The following is a 12,500-nucleotide window of genomic DNA, read 5'->3' on the forward strand; positions in this document are numbered from 1 at the left end:
CCGCTACACTGTTACACTCACCCCCTTACCTCCGCTACACTGTTACACTCACCCCCTTACCTCCGCTACACTGTTACACTCACCCCCTTACCTCCGCTACACTGTTACACTCACCCCCTTACCTCCGCTACACTGTTACACTCACCCCCTTACCTCCGCTACACTGTTACACTCACCCCCTTACCTCCGCTACACTGTTACACTCACCCCCTTACCTCCGCTACACTGTTACACTCACCCCCTTACCTCCGCTACACTGTTACACTCACCCCCTTACCTCCGCTACACTGTTACACTCACCCCCTTACCTCCGCTACACTGTTACACTCACCCCCTTACCTCCGCTACACTGTTACACTCACCCCCTTACCTCCGCTACACTGTTACACTCACCCCCTTACCTCCGCTACACTGTTACACTCACCCCCTTACCTCCGCTACACTGTTACACTCACCCCCTTACCTCCGCTACACTGTTACACTCACCCCCTTACCTCCGCTACACTGTTACACTCACCCCCTTACCTCCGCTACACTGTTACACTCACCCCCTTACCTCCGCTACACTGTTACACTCACCCCCTTACCTCCGCTACACTGTTACACTCACCCCCTTACCTCCGCTACACTGTTACACTCACCCCCTTACCTCCGCTACACTGTTACACTCACCCCCTTACCTCCGCTACACTGTTACACTCACCCCCTTACCTCCGCTACACTGTTACACTCACCCCCTTACCTCCGCTACACTGTTACACTCACCCCCTTACCTCCGCTACACTGTTACACTCACCCCCTTACCTCCGCTACACTGTTACACTCACCCCCTTACCTCCGCTACACTGTTACACTCACCCCCTTACCTCCGCTACACTGTTACACTCACCCCCTTACCTCCGCTACACTGTTACACTCACCCCCTACCTCCGCTACACTGTTACACTCACCCCCTTACCTCCGCTACACTGTTACACTCACCCCCTTACCTCCGCTACACTGTTACACTCACCCCCTTACCTCCGTTACACTGTTACACTCACCCCCTTACCTCCGTTACACTGTTACACTCACCCCCTTACCTCCGTTACACTGTTACACTCACCCCCTTACCTCCGTTACACTGTTACACTCACCCCCTTACCTCCGTTACACTGTTACACTCACCCCCTTACCTCCGTTACACTGTTACACTCACCCCCTTACCTCCGTTACACTGTTACACTCACCCCCTTACCTCCGTTACACTGTTACACTCACCCCCTTACCTCCGTTACACTGTTACACTCACCCCTTACCTCCGTTACACTGTAACACTCACCCCTTACCTCCGTTACACTGTAACACTCACCCCTTACCTCCGTTACACTGTTACACTCACCCCTTACCTCCGTTACACTGTTACACTCACCCCTTACCTCCGTTACACTGTTACACTCACCCCTTTCATCTGTTATTTCACTCACCCTTTTAATGTTACACTCATCCCTTTCATCCTGTTACACTGTTACACTCACCCTTATAATCTTCTACTGTTATAATCATCACTTTCATCCGTTACACTGTTATACATCCCTTTTACTTGTTACACTCATTCCTTTCATCTGTTTCACTCATTCTTGTGTAAAAACTTGCTAGAAAAAAAAGACAATAAAAATCATCATAAAGGAAAATGATTGGACAGACTCAGGGTTTACAGCAGGCTGTTCCTCAGTCGTACAGTCTGGTGTGGTTTCTACAGAAAGCTGATGAACGTCAGTGTGGGACGACAGGAAAAGAGACGAGTTTCCCAAAAAGTCTTAATGACGCTTCCTGAAAGTGACATGTCACAACTAGTGTCCCTTTGTTTACATATTGTTCCCTGAATCGGCAAAAGTGAAACTGCGAGGAACAAGCGCACTGCACACCACCCAGCAGGATCTGAGGAACTGAACCTGCTCGCTCAGGGTTCTCCACATGCCTGCATGCTTTGTGTCAGAGGAACTATGACCTCCATCATCATCATCATCATCATCATCAGTGCTGAAATGACTAATTTTTACTGAGTCGAATCACATGATTACAGCTCTTCAAAAAGAATCGACTTCTGCTCTGGAGAAATCATTTCCACAAAATCTAAATAAGGAAATAAAACGTCTTTGGGTCACATTTCATCAATTATATTTAAATCTAAGTATAAATTATGCCAAAAATGCATGAGTATCACCCTGATCACACTGTACAGTGTATTTAACTTTTAGATAATAATAATAAGGATATTTAATAATCCTGATTTCTCTCTGTGTGTCGAGTTAAACATCATCCTGAGGTGTTCCTCTTCTCTAAGTCTGGATCAAGTTCTCTTTAGTAGGAGACTCTTTGTGAGGATGGTTCCTCGTCCATGACACTACTGTGCAACTAAAAAACTTTTTGAGAGTGGATTTTTACTAGAATTATCATCACCAGTCTGCTACAACATGCTCAGGACCACAGTTTACATGAACAGTTCTGGGTTTCAGCACGATCACTGAACATCTCAACAATGATGGAGTCTTCTGAGTCTCTCAAGGTTTCATCATAAAGTCTCAGAGTTTTTTCTTCATTGCAGCCATCACTGGGTCACTGGGATAAATCTATATATTTATATTTTATAACCTCTTTATGTCTAAAGCTGCTTTGAGACAATGTGCATTATTTAAAACTGAATTGAACTAAACATTACAGTGTCTAAACTCAATCAGCCCTCAGATCATTGACTTCCTTTTAATTCTGAAAAAAATTACAAACATTAAAAAAAATCTGAAACTGTAAAATATAAATCTAATTCAAGTAAAAGCCCTATCATAAGGAGTCGATTCCCACAAGAAGAGCCGAATCCACGAAACCGACTCGTTTGAGAACACCTAGTGTTTGCGCATGCGCAGATCCAAGTTTCGGACAGCGTTCCAAAGCCCCCGCTGTTACGTTCTTGTAAGAAGTGAAGCTCTGAGAATCGGTGAAAACAAGACCCAAGTGTGTTATAAAGCGTTTCAAAAAAACCGACACAGGCCAAAACAATAGCTTTGATTAAAAATTAGAGGATTTAACTGCAGGCTAAGCAGCTTAGCCTAGCCTGCTAACTTACTATGTAGAGGTTCTGCCACCGGCCTTCCGAATCAATGTCCTCGAATTCGTGGTCCATTTTCCAGCCTTCTCTCTTTTTCTAGGGTTCCTGTCCGGTCTCTTAGTTTGAGTTGAATGTAATAATAAGCGTTATTGTACAGAAAGGCCGCTCATGGTTCAACCCCCGGTGACATCTGCGCCGAAAAAAAACCCGACAGCGTCGGAGTTAGACGCAGACTTTAACGCTGACTCACAAACATTAACCGAGGAGCACTTCCTGGACGCGATGAGTTGTAGATCGGACCGCACGCTGCTCGTCAATGCGCACGCGTAGAATAGAGTTTTAAAGAGGATCCACGCATGCGCACTTGAAGAGGTCCTTCAGGCTTGGGGTATAAAATGGCAAAAATAATAATTATAAAAAATATTCGGCAGTAATAATAAAAAAAAAAACTATTTAAATAAATTCATTTACAAAAAGTTTTTTTGTTTTTTTGTTTTTTTGTTTTTTTGTTTTTACATTTTAACAAAGAAACACTTCGTGTTACGGTATTTCCGTGCGTTTTTATTTGTAAATGTGGAAGAAAAGATGTGCCTTTTTTTTTTAGTTTGGAAGTATTTTATTGATTTACCACGTCATTAATCTACTAACTTTTATAAATACAACAACAACAACAACAACAACAACAACAATAATAATAATAATAATAATAATAATAATAATAATAATAATAATAATGTTGTAATTATACTTATTCTTCTTCTTCTTCTTCTTTCGGCTGCTCCCATTAGGGGTCGCCACAGCGGATCATCCGTCTCCATACCACCCTGTCCTCTATATCTGCCTCTTTCACACCAACTACCTGCATGTCTTCCCTCACCACATCCATGAACCTCCTCCTTGGTCTTCCTCTTCTCCTCCTACCTGGTGGCTCCATCTTCAGCATTTTTCTACCAATATAATTCATGTCCCTCCTCTGCACATGTCCAAACCATCTCAATCTCACCTCCCTCACCTTGTCACCAAAACATCCTACATGTGCTGTCCCTCTAATAAACTCATTTCTAATCTTGTCCATCGTCGTCACTCCCAACGAAAACCTCAACATCTTCAGCTCTGCTACCTCCAGCTCCACCTCCTGTCTTTTACTCAATGCCACTGTCTCTAATCCATACAACATCGCAGGTCTCACCAAAGTCCTATAAACTTTCCCTTTCACTCTCACAGATACTCTTCTATCACAAATCACTCCTGTCACTCTTCTCCACCCACTCCACCCTGCCTGCACTCTTTTCTTTACTTCCCTAACACACTCTCCATTACTTTGCACTGTTGACCCCAGGTACCTGAACTCCTCCACCTTCTCCACCTCTTCTCCCTGCAACCGCATCACTCCACTGCCCTCCCTCTCATTCACACACATGTACTCTGTCTTACTCCTACTGAGTTTCATTCCCCTTCTCTCCAGCGCATATCTCCACCTCTCCAGGCTCTTCTCAACCTGCTCTCTACTCTCACCACAAATCACAATATCATCTGCAAACATCATAGTCCAGGGAGACTCCTGTCTGACCTCGTCCGTCAACCTGTCCATCACCACTGCAAACAGGAAAGGGCTCAGGGCCGATCCTTGATGCAGTCCAACCTTCACCCTGAACCAGTCTGTCGTACCTACTGCACACTTTACTGCCGTCACACTGTCCTCATACATGTCCTGCACCACCCTCACATACTTCTCTGACACACCAGACTTCCTCATACAATACCACAACTCCTCTCTCGGCACCCTGTCGTACGCTTTCTCTAAATCCACAAATACACAATGCAGCTCCTTCTGTCCTTCTCTATACTTCTCCATCAACATCCTCAAAGCAAATAAGGCATCTGTGGTGCTCTTCCTCGGCATGAAACCATACTGTTGCTCACAGATGGTCACCTCTTCTCTCAGCCTGGCTTCCACTACTCTTTCCCATAACTTCATGGTGTGACTGATCAACTTAATTCCCCTGTAGTTACTGCAGGTCTGCACATCTCCCTTATGCTTAAAGATCGGTACCAGCACACTCCTTCTCCATTCCTCAGGCATCCCCTCCCCTTCCAGAATCCTGTTAAACAATCTGGGTAAAAACTCCACTGCCATCTCTCCTAAACATCTCCACGCTTCTACCGGTATGTCATCTGGTCAAACCGACTTTCCATTCTTCATCCTCTTAATCGCTGCTCTCACTTCCTCCTTACTAATCCTATCTACATCCTGCTTCACCAACTCCACATCCTCCAACCTTCTCTCTCTCTGATTTTCCTCATTCATCAGCTGCTCAAAATACTCCCTCCATCTTCTCAACACACTCTCCTCACTAGTCAACACATTTCCCTCTCCATCCTTTATTGCTCTAACTTGCAGTACATCCTTCCCAGCTCGGTCCCTCTGCTTGGCCAATCGGTATAAATCCTTTTCTCCTTCCTTAGTGTCCAACCTCTTATACAGCTCCTCATATGCCTTTTCCTTGGCTTTCGCCACATCCCTTTTTACCTGCTGCCGCATCTCCTTGTACTCCTGCCTACTTTTCTCATCACTCTGTCGATCCCACTTCTGTTTTGCCAACCTCTTTCCCCTAATGCTCTCCTGCACTTCCTCATTCCACCACCACGTCTCCTTGTCTTGCTTTCTATTTCCAGATGTCACACCAAGTACTTTTCTAGCTGCCTCCCTCATCACTCCTGCAGTAGTTGCCCAATCATCCGGCACCTCTTCACCACCACTGAGCTCCTGTCTGACCTCTTCCCTGAACCTCACACTACACTCTTCCTCCTTCAGTTTCCACCATCTTATTCTTCTTTCAAACCTTACTTTCCTCCTCTTCTTCTTCGCCTCCAAAACCATCCTACAGACCACCATCCGATGCTGTCTAGCTACACTGTCCCCCGCCAACACCTTACAGTCTCCAATCTCCTTCAGGTTGCATCTCCTACACAGAAGATAATCCACCTGTGTGCACCTTCCTCCACTCTTATACGTCACCCTATGATCCTCCTTCTTCTTAAAATACGTGTTCACCACTGCCATTTCCATCCTTTTAGCAAAATCTACCACCATCTGCCCTTCCACATTCCTCTCCTTAAAACCATACCTACCCATCACCTCCTCATCACCTCTGTTCCCTTCACCTACATGCCCATTAAAGTCTGCCCCAATCGCCAATCGTTCTTTCCTAGGTACACCATCTACCACTTCATCTAATTCACTCCAGAATCTTTCCTTCTCCTCCATCTCACAGCCAACTTGTGGAGCATAAGCACTGATGACATTTATCATCATCCCTTCAACTTCCACCTTCACGATCATCACCCTATCAGAAACTCTCTTCACCTCCACTACACTCTTACTGTACGCTTCCTTCAGAATCACCCCTACACCATTTCTCTTTCCATCCACACCATGATAAAACAGTTTAAACCCACCTCCAATGTTCCTGGCCTTACTCCCTTTCCACTTGGTCTCCTGAACACACAACACATCTACCTTTCTCCTCTCCATCATATCAGCTATCTCTCTCCCTTTACCCGTCATAGTACCAACATTTAAAGTACCAACCCGAACCTCTACTCTCCTACACTGCTCCTTTTCCTGCCGTCTCTGTAGACGTCTTCCTCCTCTCCTTCTCCTCCTTCGGCCAACAGTAGCCCAATTTCCACTGGTACCCTGTCGGCTAACGATACCTGTGGCGGTCGTTGTTAACCCGGGCCTCGACCGATCCGGTATGAAATTCTCATTTGTGATCCGCATATTTGATTTGGCACATGTTTTACGCTGGATGCCCTTCCTAACGCAACCCTCCCCATTTACCCTGGCTTGGGACTGGCACTAAGAGTACACTGGCTTGTGCCCCCCCTAATGGCTGGGTTTGTAATTATACTTATTATTAATAACAATAAAAAGTCACAAAAACGTATAATACGGGCAATAACAACAATAATCCTAAAAAAATGAACGCTACCAAGATAGATCATTGAATAGCATGTTTATTATTTCAAAGCGAGTTATTAAAAGCCATTTTATATGTAATATAATTTTTAGAATTTTTCTGTAACAGTTTCAATATCATTTTTATTTGAATAAACAGTTATTTAATTAAACAGTTATATTTAATTCATTTATAATTGAACTCAAATATTTTCTCTTTAATACAATTTTCATACAATACTAACACTATTTCAGGTTGTGAGCGCCCTCTGGTGGCAGTTGTTCGCTTTTTCTAGTAAAAATGTCCTGCCTCCAAACCAGCAGGTGGCGATAGTCAACTCTTCAACGTTTTTAATTCGAATAACACAGATACAGAGTGAATCCCAAATCCACGTAGGCTCCCTTCATATGTTCACTACCTGTAGTGTAAACAGTGTAGTCGTTTACTCCCTACATAGTGCACTAGGCGGTCATTTCGGACTGAAACACGGTTTAACAAAATGGCGCCTTGAGTTCGGTTAAAATCACGCGCCTCTCAAAATATACACCAAATATCCCTGATTTATTAGTTTTTTTTATGCGTTTGGGGTTATAAAGTTTATAAATCAAAGATGTTTGTGGCGAAAAGCATCGCCGCGGATCATAAAGATCTCATTCATGATGTTTCCTACGACTTTCACGGCCGGCGGATGGCCACTTGTTCTAGTGATCAAAGTGTCAAGGTATTTTTTTAAATAAATATTTTTCCCTAATTGTAATTATAATAAATATATATAACAAAAATATTAAATAAAAATAAAGACTCGAAATAACACAAAGAAATGACCATTTAGATGTTTACCGCGGGGGGGGGGGGCTCGCTAATTTTATGTTAGAAATATTATATTTAAGCAATATTATAATAATCGAAATCTATCTGATGCGTGTAAATGTAAATTAACTACTTCAGGCGGTCAATAAAGTAAAAATAAGGCGTTTTCTACGTTACGTGAAAACCGTAACGCGAGAATATCTACTGCGCATGCTCGGAAATGCATCATTATGATGAACACCTGTAGAGGGCGCTGTAGCGCAGTTAAAAATTGTAGGAATGTATTTTTAGAATAAAGCATAATAAGTATTAATTTTTATAGGTTTTTTTTATTTTTTATATGAGGATATCAGTAGTAATATTCTGCTGACATAAAAGAACCTGCGCATTGATGAACAACGATGAACGTTGCCTTGTTGAAACGTTATTGTTCGTGCCGCATTTAAGTTTGATTGTGTTTTTTATTCTCAGGTTTGGGATAAAAGCGACAGCGGTGAGTGGCACTGCACTGCGAGCTGGAAGGTCAGTCACGTGATCTCTCGCCCTATTAAACGGTGTGTATGTGGAAGTAACGGTTGTGTTCGGCTGTTTTTAGACTCACAGCGGCTCGGTGTGGCGCGTGACGTGGGCTCACCCTGAGTTCGGACAGGTTTTAGCCTCCTGTTCGTTCGACCGCACCGCCGCCGTATGGGAGGAGATTGTGGGCGAGTCGAACGATAAACAGCGCGGCCTCAGTCACTGGGTGAGTCTGAGGCTTTCTCATTTCTGTCTCACACACACACACACACACACACACGCACACACGTGTGTATGTATTACGGGGCTTATTTAGTAAATCATTTTGATTGTTCTGACTTTGTTTTAAGCAAAAGTTTGTGTGTGTAGATTAAGAGGACGACGCTGGTGGACAGCAGGACGTCGGTGACGGACGTGAAGTTCGCTCCAAAGCACATGGGTCTGGTCCTGGCCACGTGCTCAGCCGACGGCGTGGTTCGTATCTATGAGGCTCCGGATGTGATGAACCTGAGCCAGTGGAGCCTCCAACACGAGATCTCCTGCAAACTCTCCTGCTCCTGTATCTCCTGGAATCCTTCCAGGTGTGTGTGTGTGTGTGTGTGTGTGTTTGTTTAAATGGGTTACTAAAAAGTTGCATTGTTAATGTTTGAATGTAAACATTCCATGTTTGGGGGCGGAGCTAAAAAAACCCTTAATATCCAATAAAATTTTTTTTTTACAGTTTTATTTCATCCTCCTCTACTGCAAATGTGTGTGTGTGTGTGTGTGTGTGTTTTTCAGCTCCCGTGCACACGCTCCGATGATTGCGGTCGGCAGTGACGACAGCAACGTGACCTACACTGGGAAAGTCCAGATCTACGAGTACAACGAAAACACCAGGTCAGTTTCTAAGAGCTTGTGTGTGTGTGTGTGTGTGTGTGTGTGTGTGTGTGTGGTAGATGTGAGGTACCTTCCTGATGTGTTTAGAGAGAGATCACTTTGTTTATGTATAAACACCCCTTACAGCCTCGTGAATGTTCTATATTTGGTGTAAAAATCAGAGCTGTAATTAAAACACTACACGTCGCACGTCATCTTTACATCTTAGGAGCTAAAGCTCTCACACACACGTGGTTTTTACACGTACTCAGGAACAGAGATGTTTACGTGGGAGTGTTTCTGACGATCTCTAGTCTCCCTTAACAGGAAGTACGCCAAGGCAGAAACCCTGATGACGGTCACCGATCCGGTCCACGACATCGCCTTCGCCCCGAATCTCGGGAGGTCCTTCCACGTCCTCGCCATAGCGACCAAAGACGTGCGCATTTTCAAGCTCGTACCCCTGCGGTGAGTGAGCGAGCGAGTGAAACGTCGTGCACGTGGATCTACGAGGTACCAAAAAGTTTAGAGACTCGTCTTGTAACAGGCCAACAGACCGCACAGTCACAGGGAGCACCGACCTTCATAAGCAGAAGTTGCTTGACACACTGAAAAGAAGACTTGCAGGACACGTTCCAGAAGAACGCTGACTATTGTGAAGGTGATCGTGTGGAAACGTAGATAAATAAAGTACTTTCTAGTAAACAGACTCTCCAAACTTTTTGGTACCACCTTGTGTATATATATATATATATATGTGTACACACACGGAAGTCTGGTGTGATGGAGAAGTATGTGAAGGTGGTGCAGGACATGTATGAGGACAGTGTGACAACAGTGAAGTGTGCAGTAGTTTATAGGACTGTGGTGAGACCTGAGATGTTGTATGGTTTAGAGACAGTGGCATTAAGTAAAAGACAGGAGGTGGAGCTGGAGGTAGCAGAGCTGAAGATGTTGAGATGTTCTTTGGGAGTGACGACGATGGACAGGATTAGAAATGAGTTTATTAGAGGGTCAGAGCATGTAGGACGTTTTGGAGACAAGGTGAGGGAGGTGAGATTGAGATGGTTTGGACATGTGCAGAGGAGGGACATGGGGTATATCAGTAGGAGAATGCTGAGGATGGAGACACCAGGAAGGAGGAAAAGAGGAAGACCAAGGAGGAGGTTTATGGATGTGGTGAGAGAAGACATGCAGGTAGTTGGTGTGAAAGAGGCAGATGTAGAGGACAGAGGGGTGTGGAGACGGATGATCCGCTGTGGCGACACCAATAATGGGAGAAGCTGAAAGAAGAAGAATATATATATATAGATATGTGTGTGTGTGTGTGTGTGTGTGTGTGTGTGTGTGTGTGTGTGTGTGTGTGTGTGTGTCTTTAAAACATATTTTGAAACGTCATTGACATGAAAACCTGTGCACCTTGTTCTCCACCAGGAGAGAGAGCTCCACCAGCTCTGGCCCCACCAAGTTTGAGGTGCAGTTAATGGCACAGTTCGACAGTCACAACTCTCAGGTGTGGCGTGTGAGCTGGAACATCACCAGCACGCTGCTCGCCTCGTCTGGAGACGACGGCTGCGTCCGCCTCTGGAAAGGTCAGACGTCCAAAAAAACTCTCAGGATAACTATCCTTCACTGATGATTAGACGTAGCTGTCCTGGATCATGTTACATGAAGAGTTAGATACTGTTTACTGGCCCGTAACAGTCCTGGGTGTTAAACACACTACGGCCAAAAGTGTGTGGACACCTGACCATCTGATTTCATTCCATATTGAGTTCCTTTTTGCTGTTATAATAAGCACCACTCTTCTGGGAAGATGTTTCACTAGATTCGGTGGAGATTTGTGTGAGGAAGGTTCAGACACAAGGGTGTTTGTAAGTTAGGTACTGATGGAGGCGAGGTGGCCTGGGGTGAGGTCAGGTGTTCAGTAGGAGATCTTCCACCCCAACCTATAAAAAAATCTGATCTTCATGGAGCTTCCTTTTGGGTCTCCTAGTTTCAAGTCATGTGTCCTAATACTTTTGGCCGTAAAGTGTAGTAGGACCTACTAACCATCTTTGGTTTGGCTCCTGGTTTGAGGAGTATACTAGCTAACTGTGTGTGTGTGTGTGTGTGTGTGTGTGTGTGTGTGTGTGTGTGTGTGTGTGTGTGTGTGTGTGTGTGTGTGTGTGTGTGTGTGTGTGTGTGTGTGTAGCTAACTACATGGATAACTGGAAGTGCACAGGGGTCCTGCGTGGAGATGGAAGCCCAGTGAACAGCTCCTCGGTCTCAGCCGCAGGTCTGAACGCCGCCGTACCTTCAGGAGCTCAGAACAGCGGCATGGGAGCTGTGAGCGCGGGCAGGTGAGACCCGGCTTCAAGCCGACCTGCATGACATCTCTGAAGTGTGTGTGTGTGTGTGTGTGTGTGTGTGTGTGTGTGTGTGTGTGTGTGTGTGTTTACCATGGTATCCAATGTTTAATGTGTGTTTGTCTTGTTTTTAACAGAAAAAAGACTCAACTGATGCCAGGCTAACGGGGAATGGCTGTTTGCTGCATGATACACCCACTCACTCTCTCTCTCTCTCTCTCTCTCTCTCTCTTACACACACACACACACACACACACACACACACACACACACACACACACACACACACTTTCAGCCCCGCCCCCTTCAACAGTCACTCCTCATCCTCAGTCCACTAATCCAGCAGAGGCGAATGCTGAGTGTGAATAAAGGACCAAACACACACACACACACACACACACACTGCCTGTGTTTGCGTGTGTTTAATGTTCCACGGACACCGATAGATCACATTTTGTTTTATGTTTTATTGTTCAGTAAAATTTACAAATCAATAAAATAAATCCAATAAAAATGGCAAAAAAACGATAATTGAAACCTTACGATTTATTGCTTCAAAATTTTATCTGTCGATTTTACTCATGTTTTTATTATCATTTATTCTGATTTGATTATTAGTGTCAGTTTGATCAGGTGGATGATTAGATAATACGATTCCTGCACAGTAAAACAGCGCTCCCAGCGTTCTTCTGGAACGTGTCCTAGGAGTCTTCTTCTCAAAGCGTGTCAGAATTCTTCTGTGATTCCCGCCGGATCTCCACATTGGTGTCAAAACGGCAACCTTTGAGCCGGATCTTCATCTGTGGTAAGAGGCGTAGGGTGGGTGCAGAAGTGAGATCATCATGCACGAGTTTGTAAATGATTTCAGGGGTTGAGCTCGCTGAAGGTCTTCCTGGTCTCTCGTCGTCTTCCAGTGATGTT

General features: G+C 44.7%; 2 protein-coding genes across 4 annotated transcripts in view; one reads left to right on the plus strand and one right to left on the minus strand.

The window, feature by feature from the left end:
- The window catches only part of ptpn2b (protein tyrosine phosphatase non-receptor type 2b), a 14,851-nt gene extending 11,441 nt beyond the window's left edge, over positions 1–3,410 (minus strand). Inside the window, exon 1 of one of the 2 annotated variants that reach the window (XM_083524549.1) lies at positions 3,104–3,408. In XM_083524549.1, coding sequence (XP_083380675.1) covers positions 3,104–3,160 — 57 coding nt within the window. In that variant the 5' untranslated portion in view covers positions 3,161–3,408. Of the gene's footprint in view, positions 1–3,103 lie in introns of both variants that reach the window. The other variant, XM_083524550.1, reaches the window with a different exon arrangement.
- A 4,101-nt stretch (positions 3,411–7,511) lies between these two features.
- Positions 7,512–12,500, plus strand: part of seh1l (SEH1-like) — a 9,656-nt gene continuing 4,667 nt past the window's right edge. The window contains exons 1-9 of one of the 2 annotated variants that reach the window (XM_083524543.1): positions 7,513–7,768; positions 8,329–8,379; positions 8,453–8,599; positions 8,743–8,954; positions 9,154–9,252; positions 9,559–9,699; positions 10,666–10,823; positions 11,426–11,573; positions 11,717–12,104. In XM_083524543.1, the coding sequence (XP_083380669.1) occupies positions 7,658–7,768; positions 8,329–8,379; positions 8,453–8,599; positions 8,743–8,954; positions 9,154–9,252; positions 9,559–9,699; positions 10,666–10,823; positions 11,426–11,573; positions 11,717–11,744 (1,095 nt within the window). In that variant the 5' untranslated portion in view covers positions 7,513–7,657 and the 3' untranslated portion in view covers positions 11,745–12,104. Of the gene's footprint in view, positions 7,769–8,328; positions 8,380–8,452; positions 8,600–8,742; positions 8,955–9,153; positions 9,253–9,558; positions 9,700–10,665; positions 10,824–11,425; positions 11,574–11,716; positions 12,105–12,500 lie in introns of those variants that run through there. The other variant, XM_083524542.1, reaches the window with a different exon arrangement.

The sequence above is a fragment of the Silurus aristotelis genome (assembly GCF_946808225.1).
Source record: "Silurus aristotelis genome assembly, chromosome: 21".
Classification (NCBI taxonomy): domain Eukaryota; kingdom Metazoa; phylum Chordata; class Actinopteri; order Siluriformes; family Siluridae; genus Silurus; species Silurus aristotelis.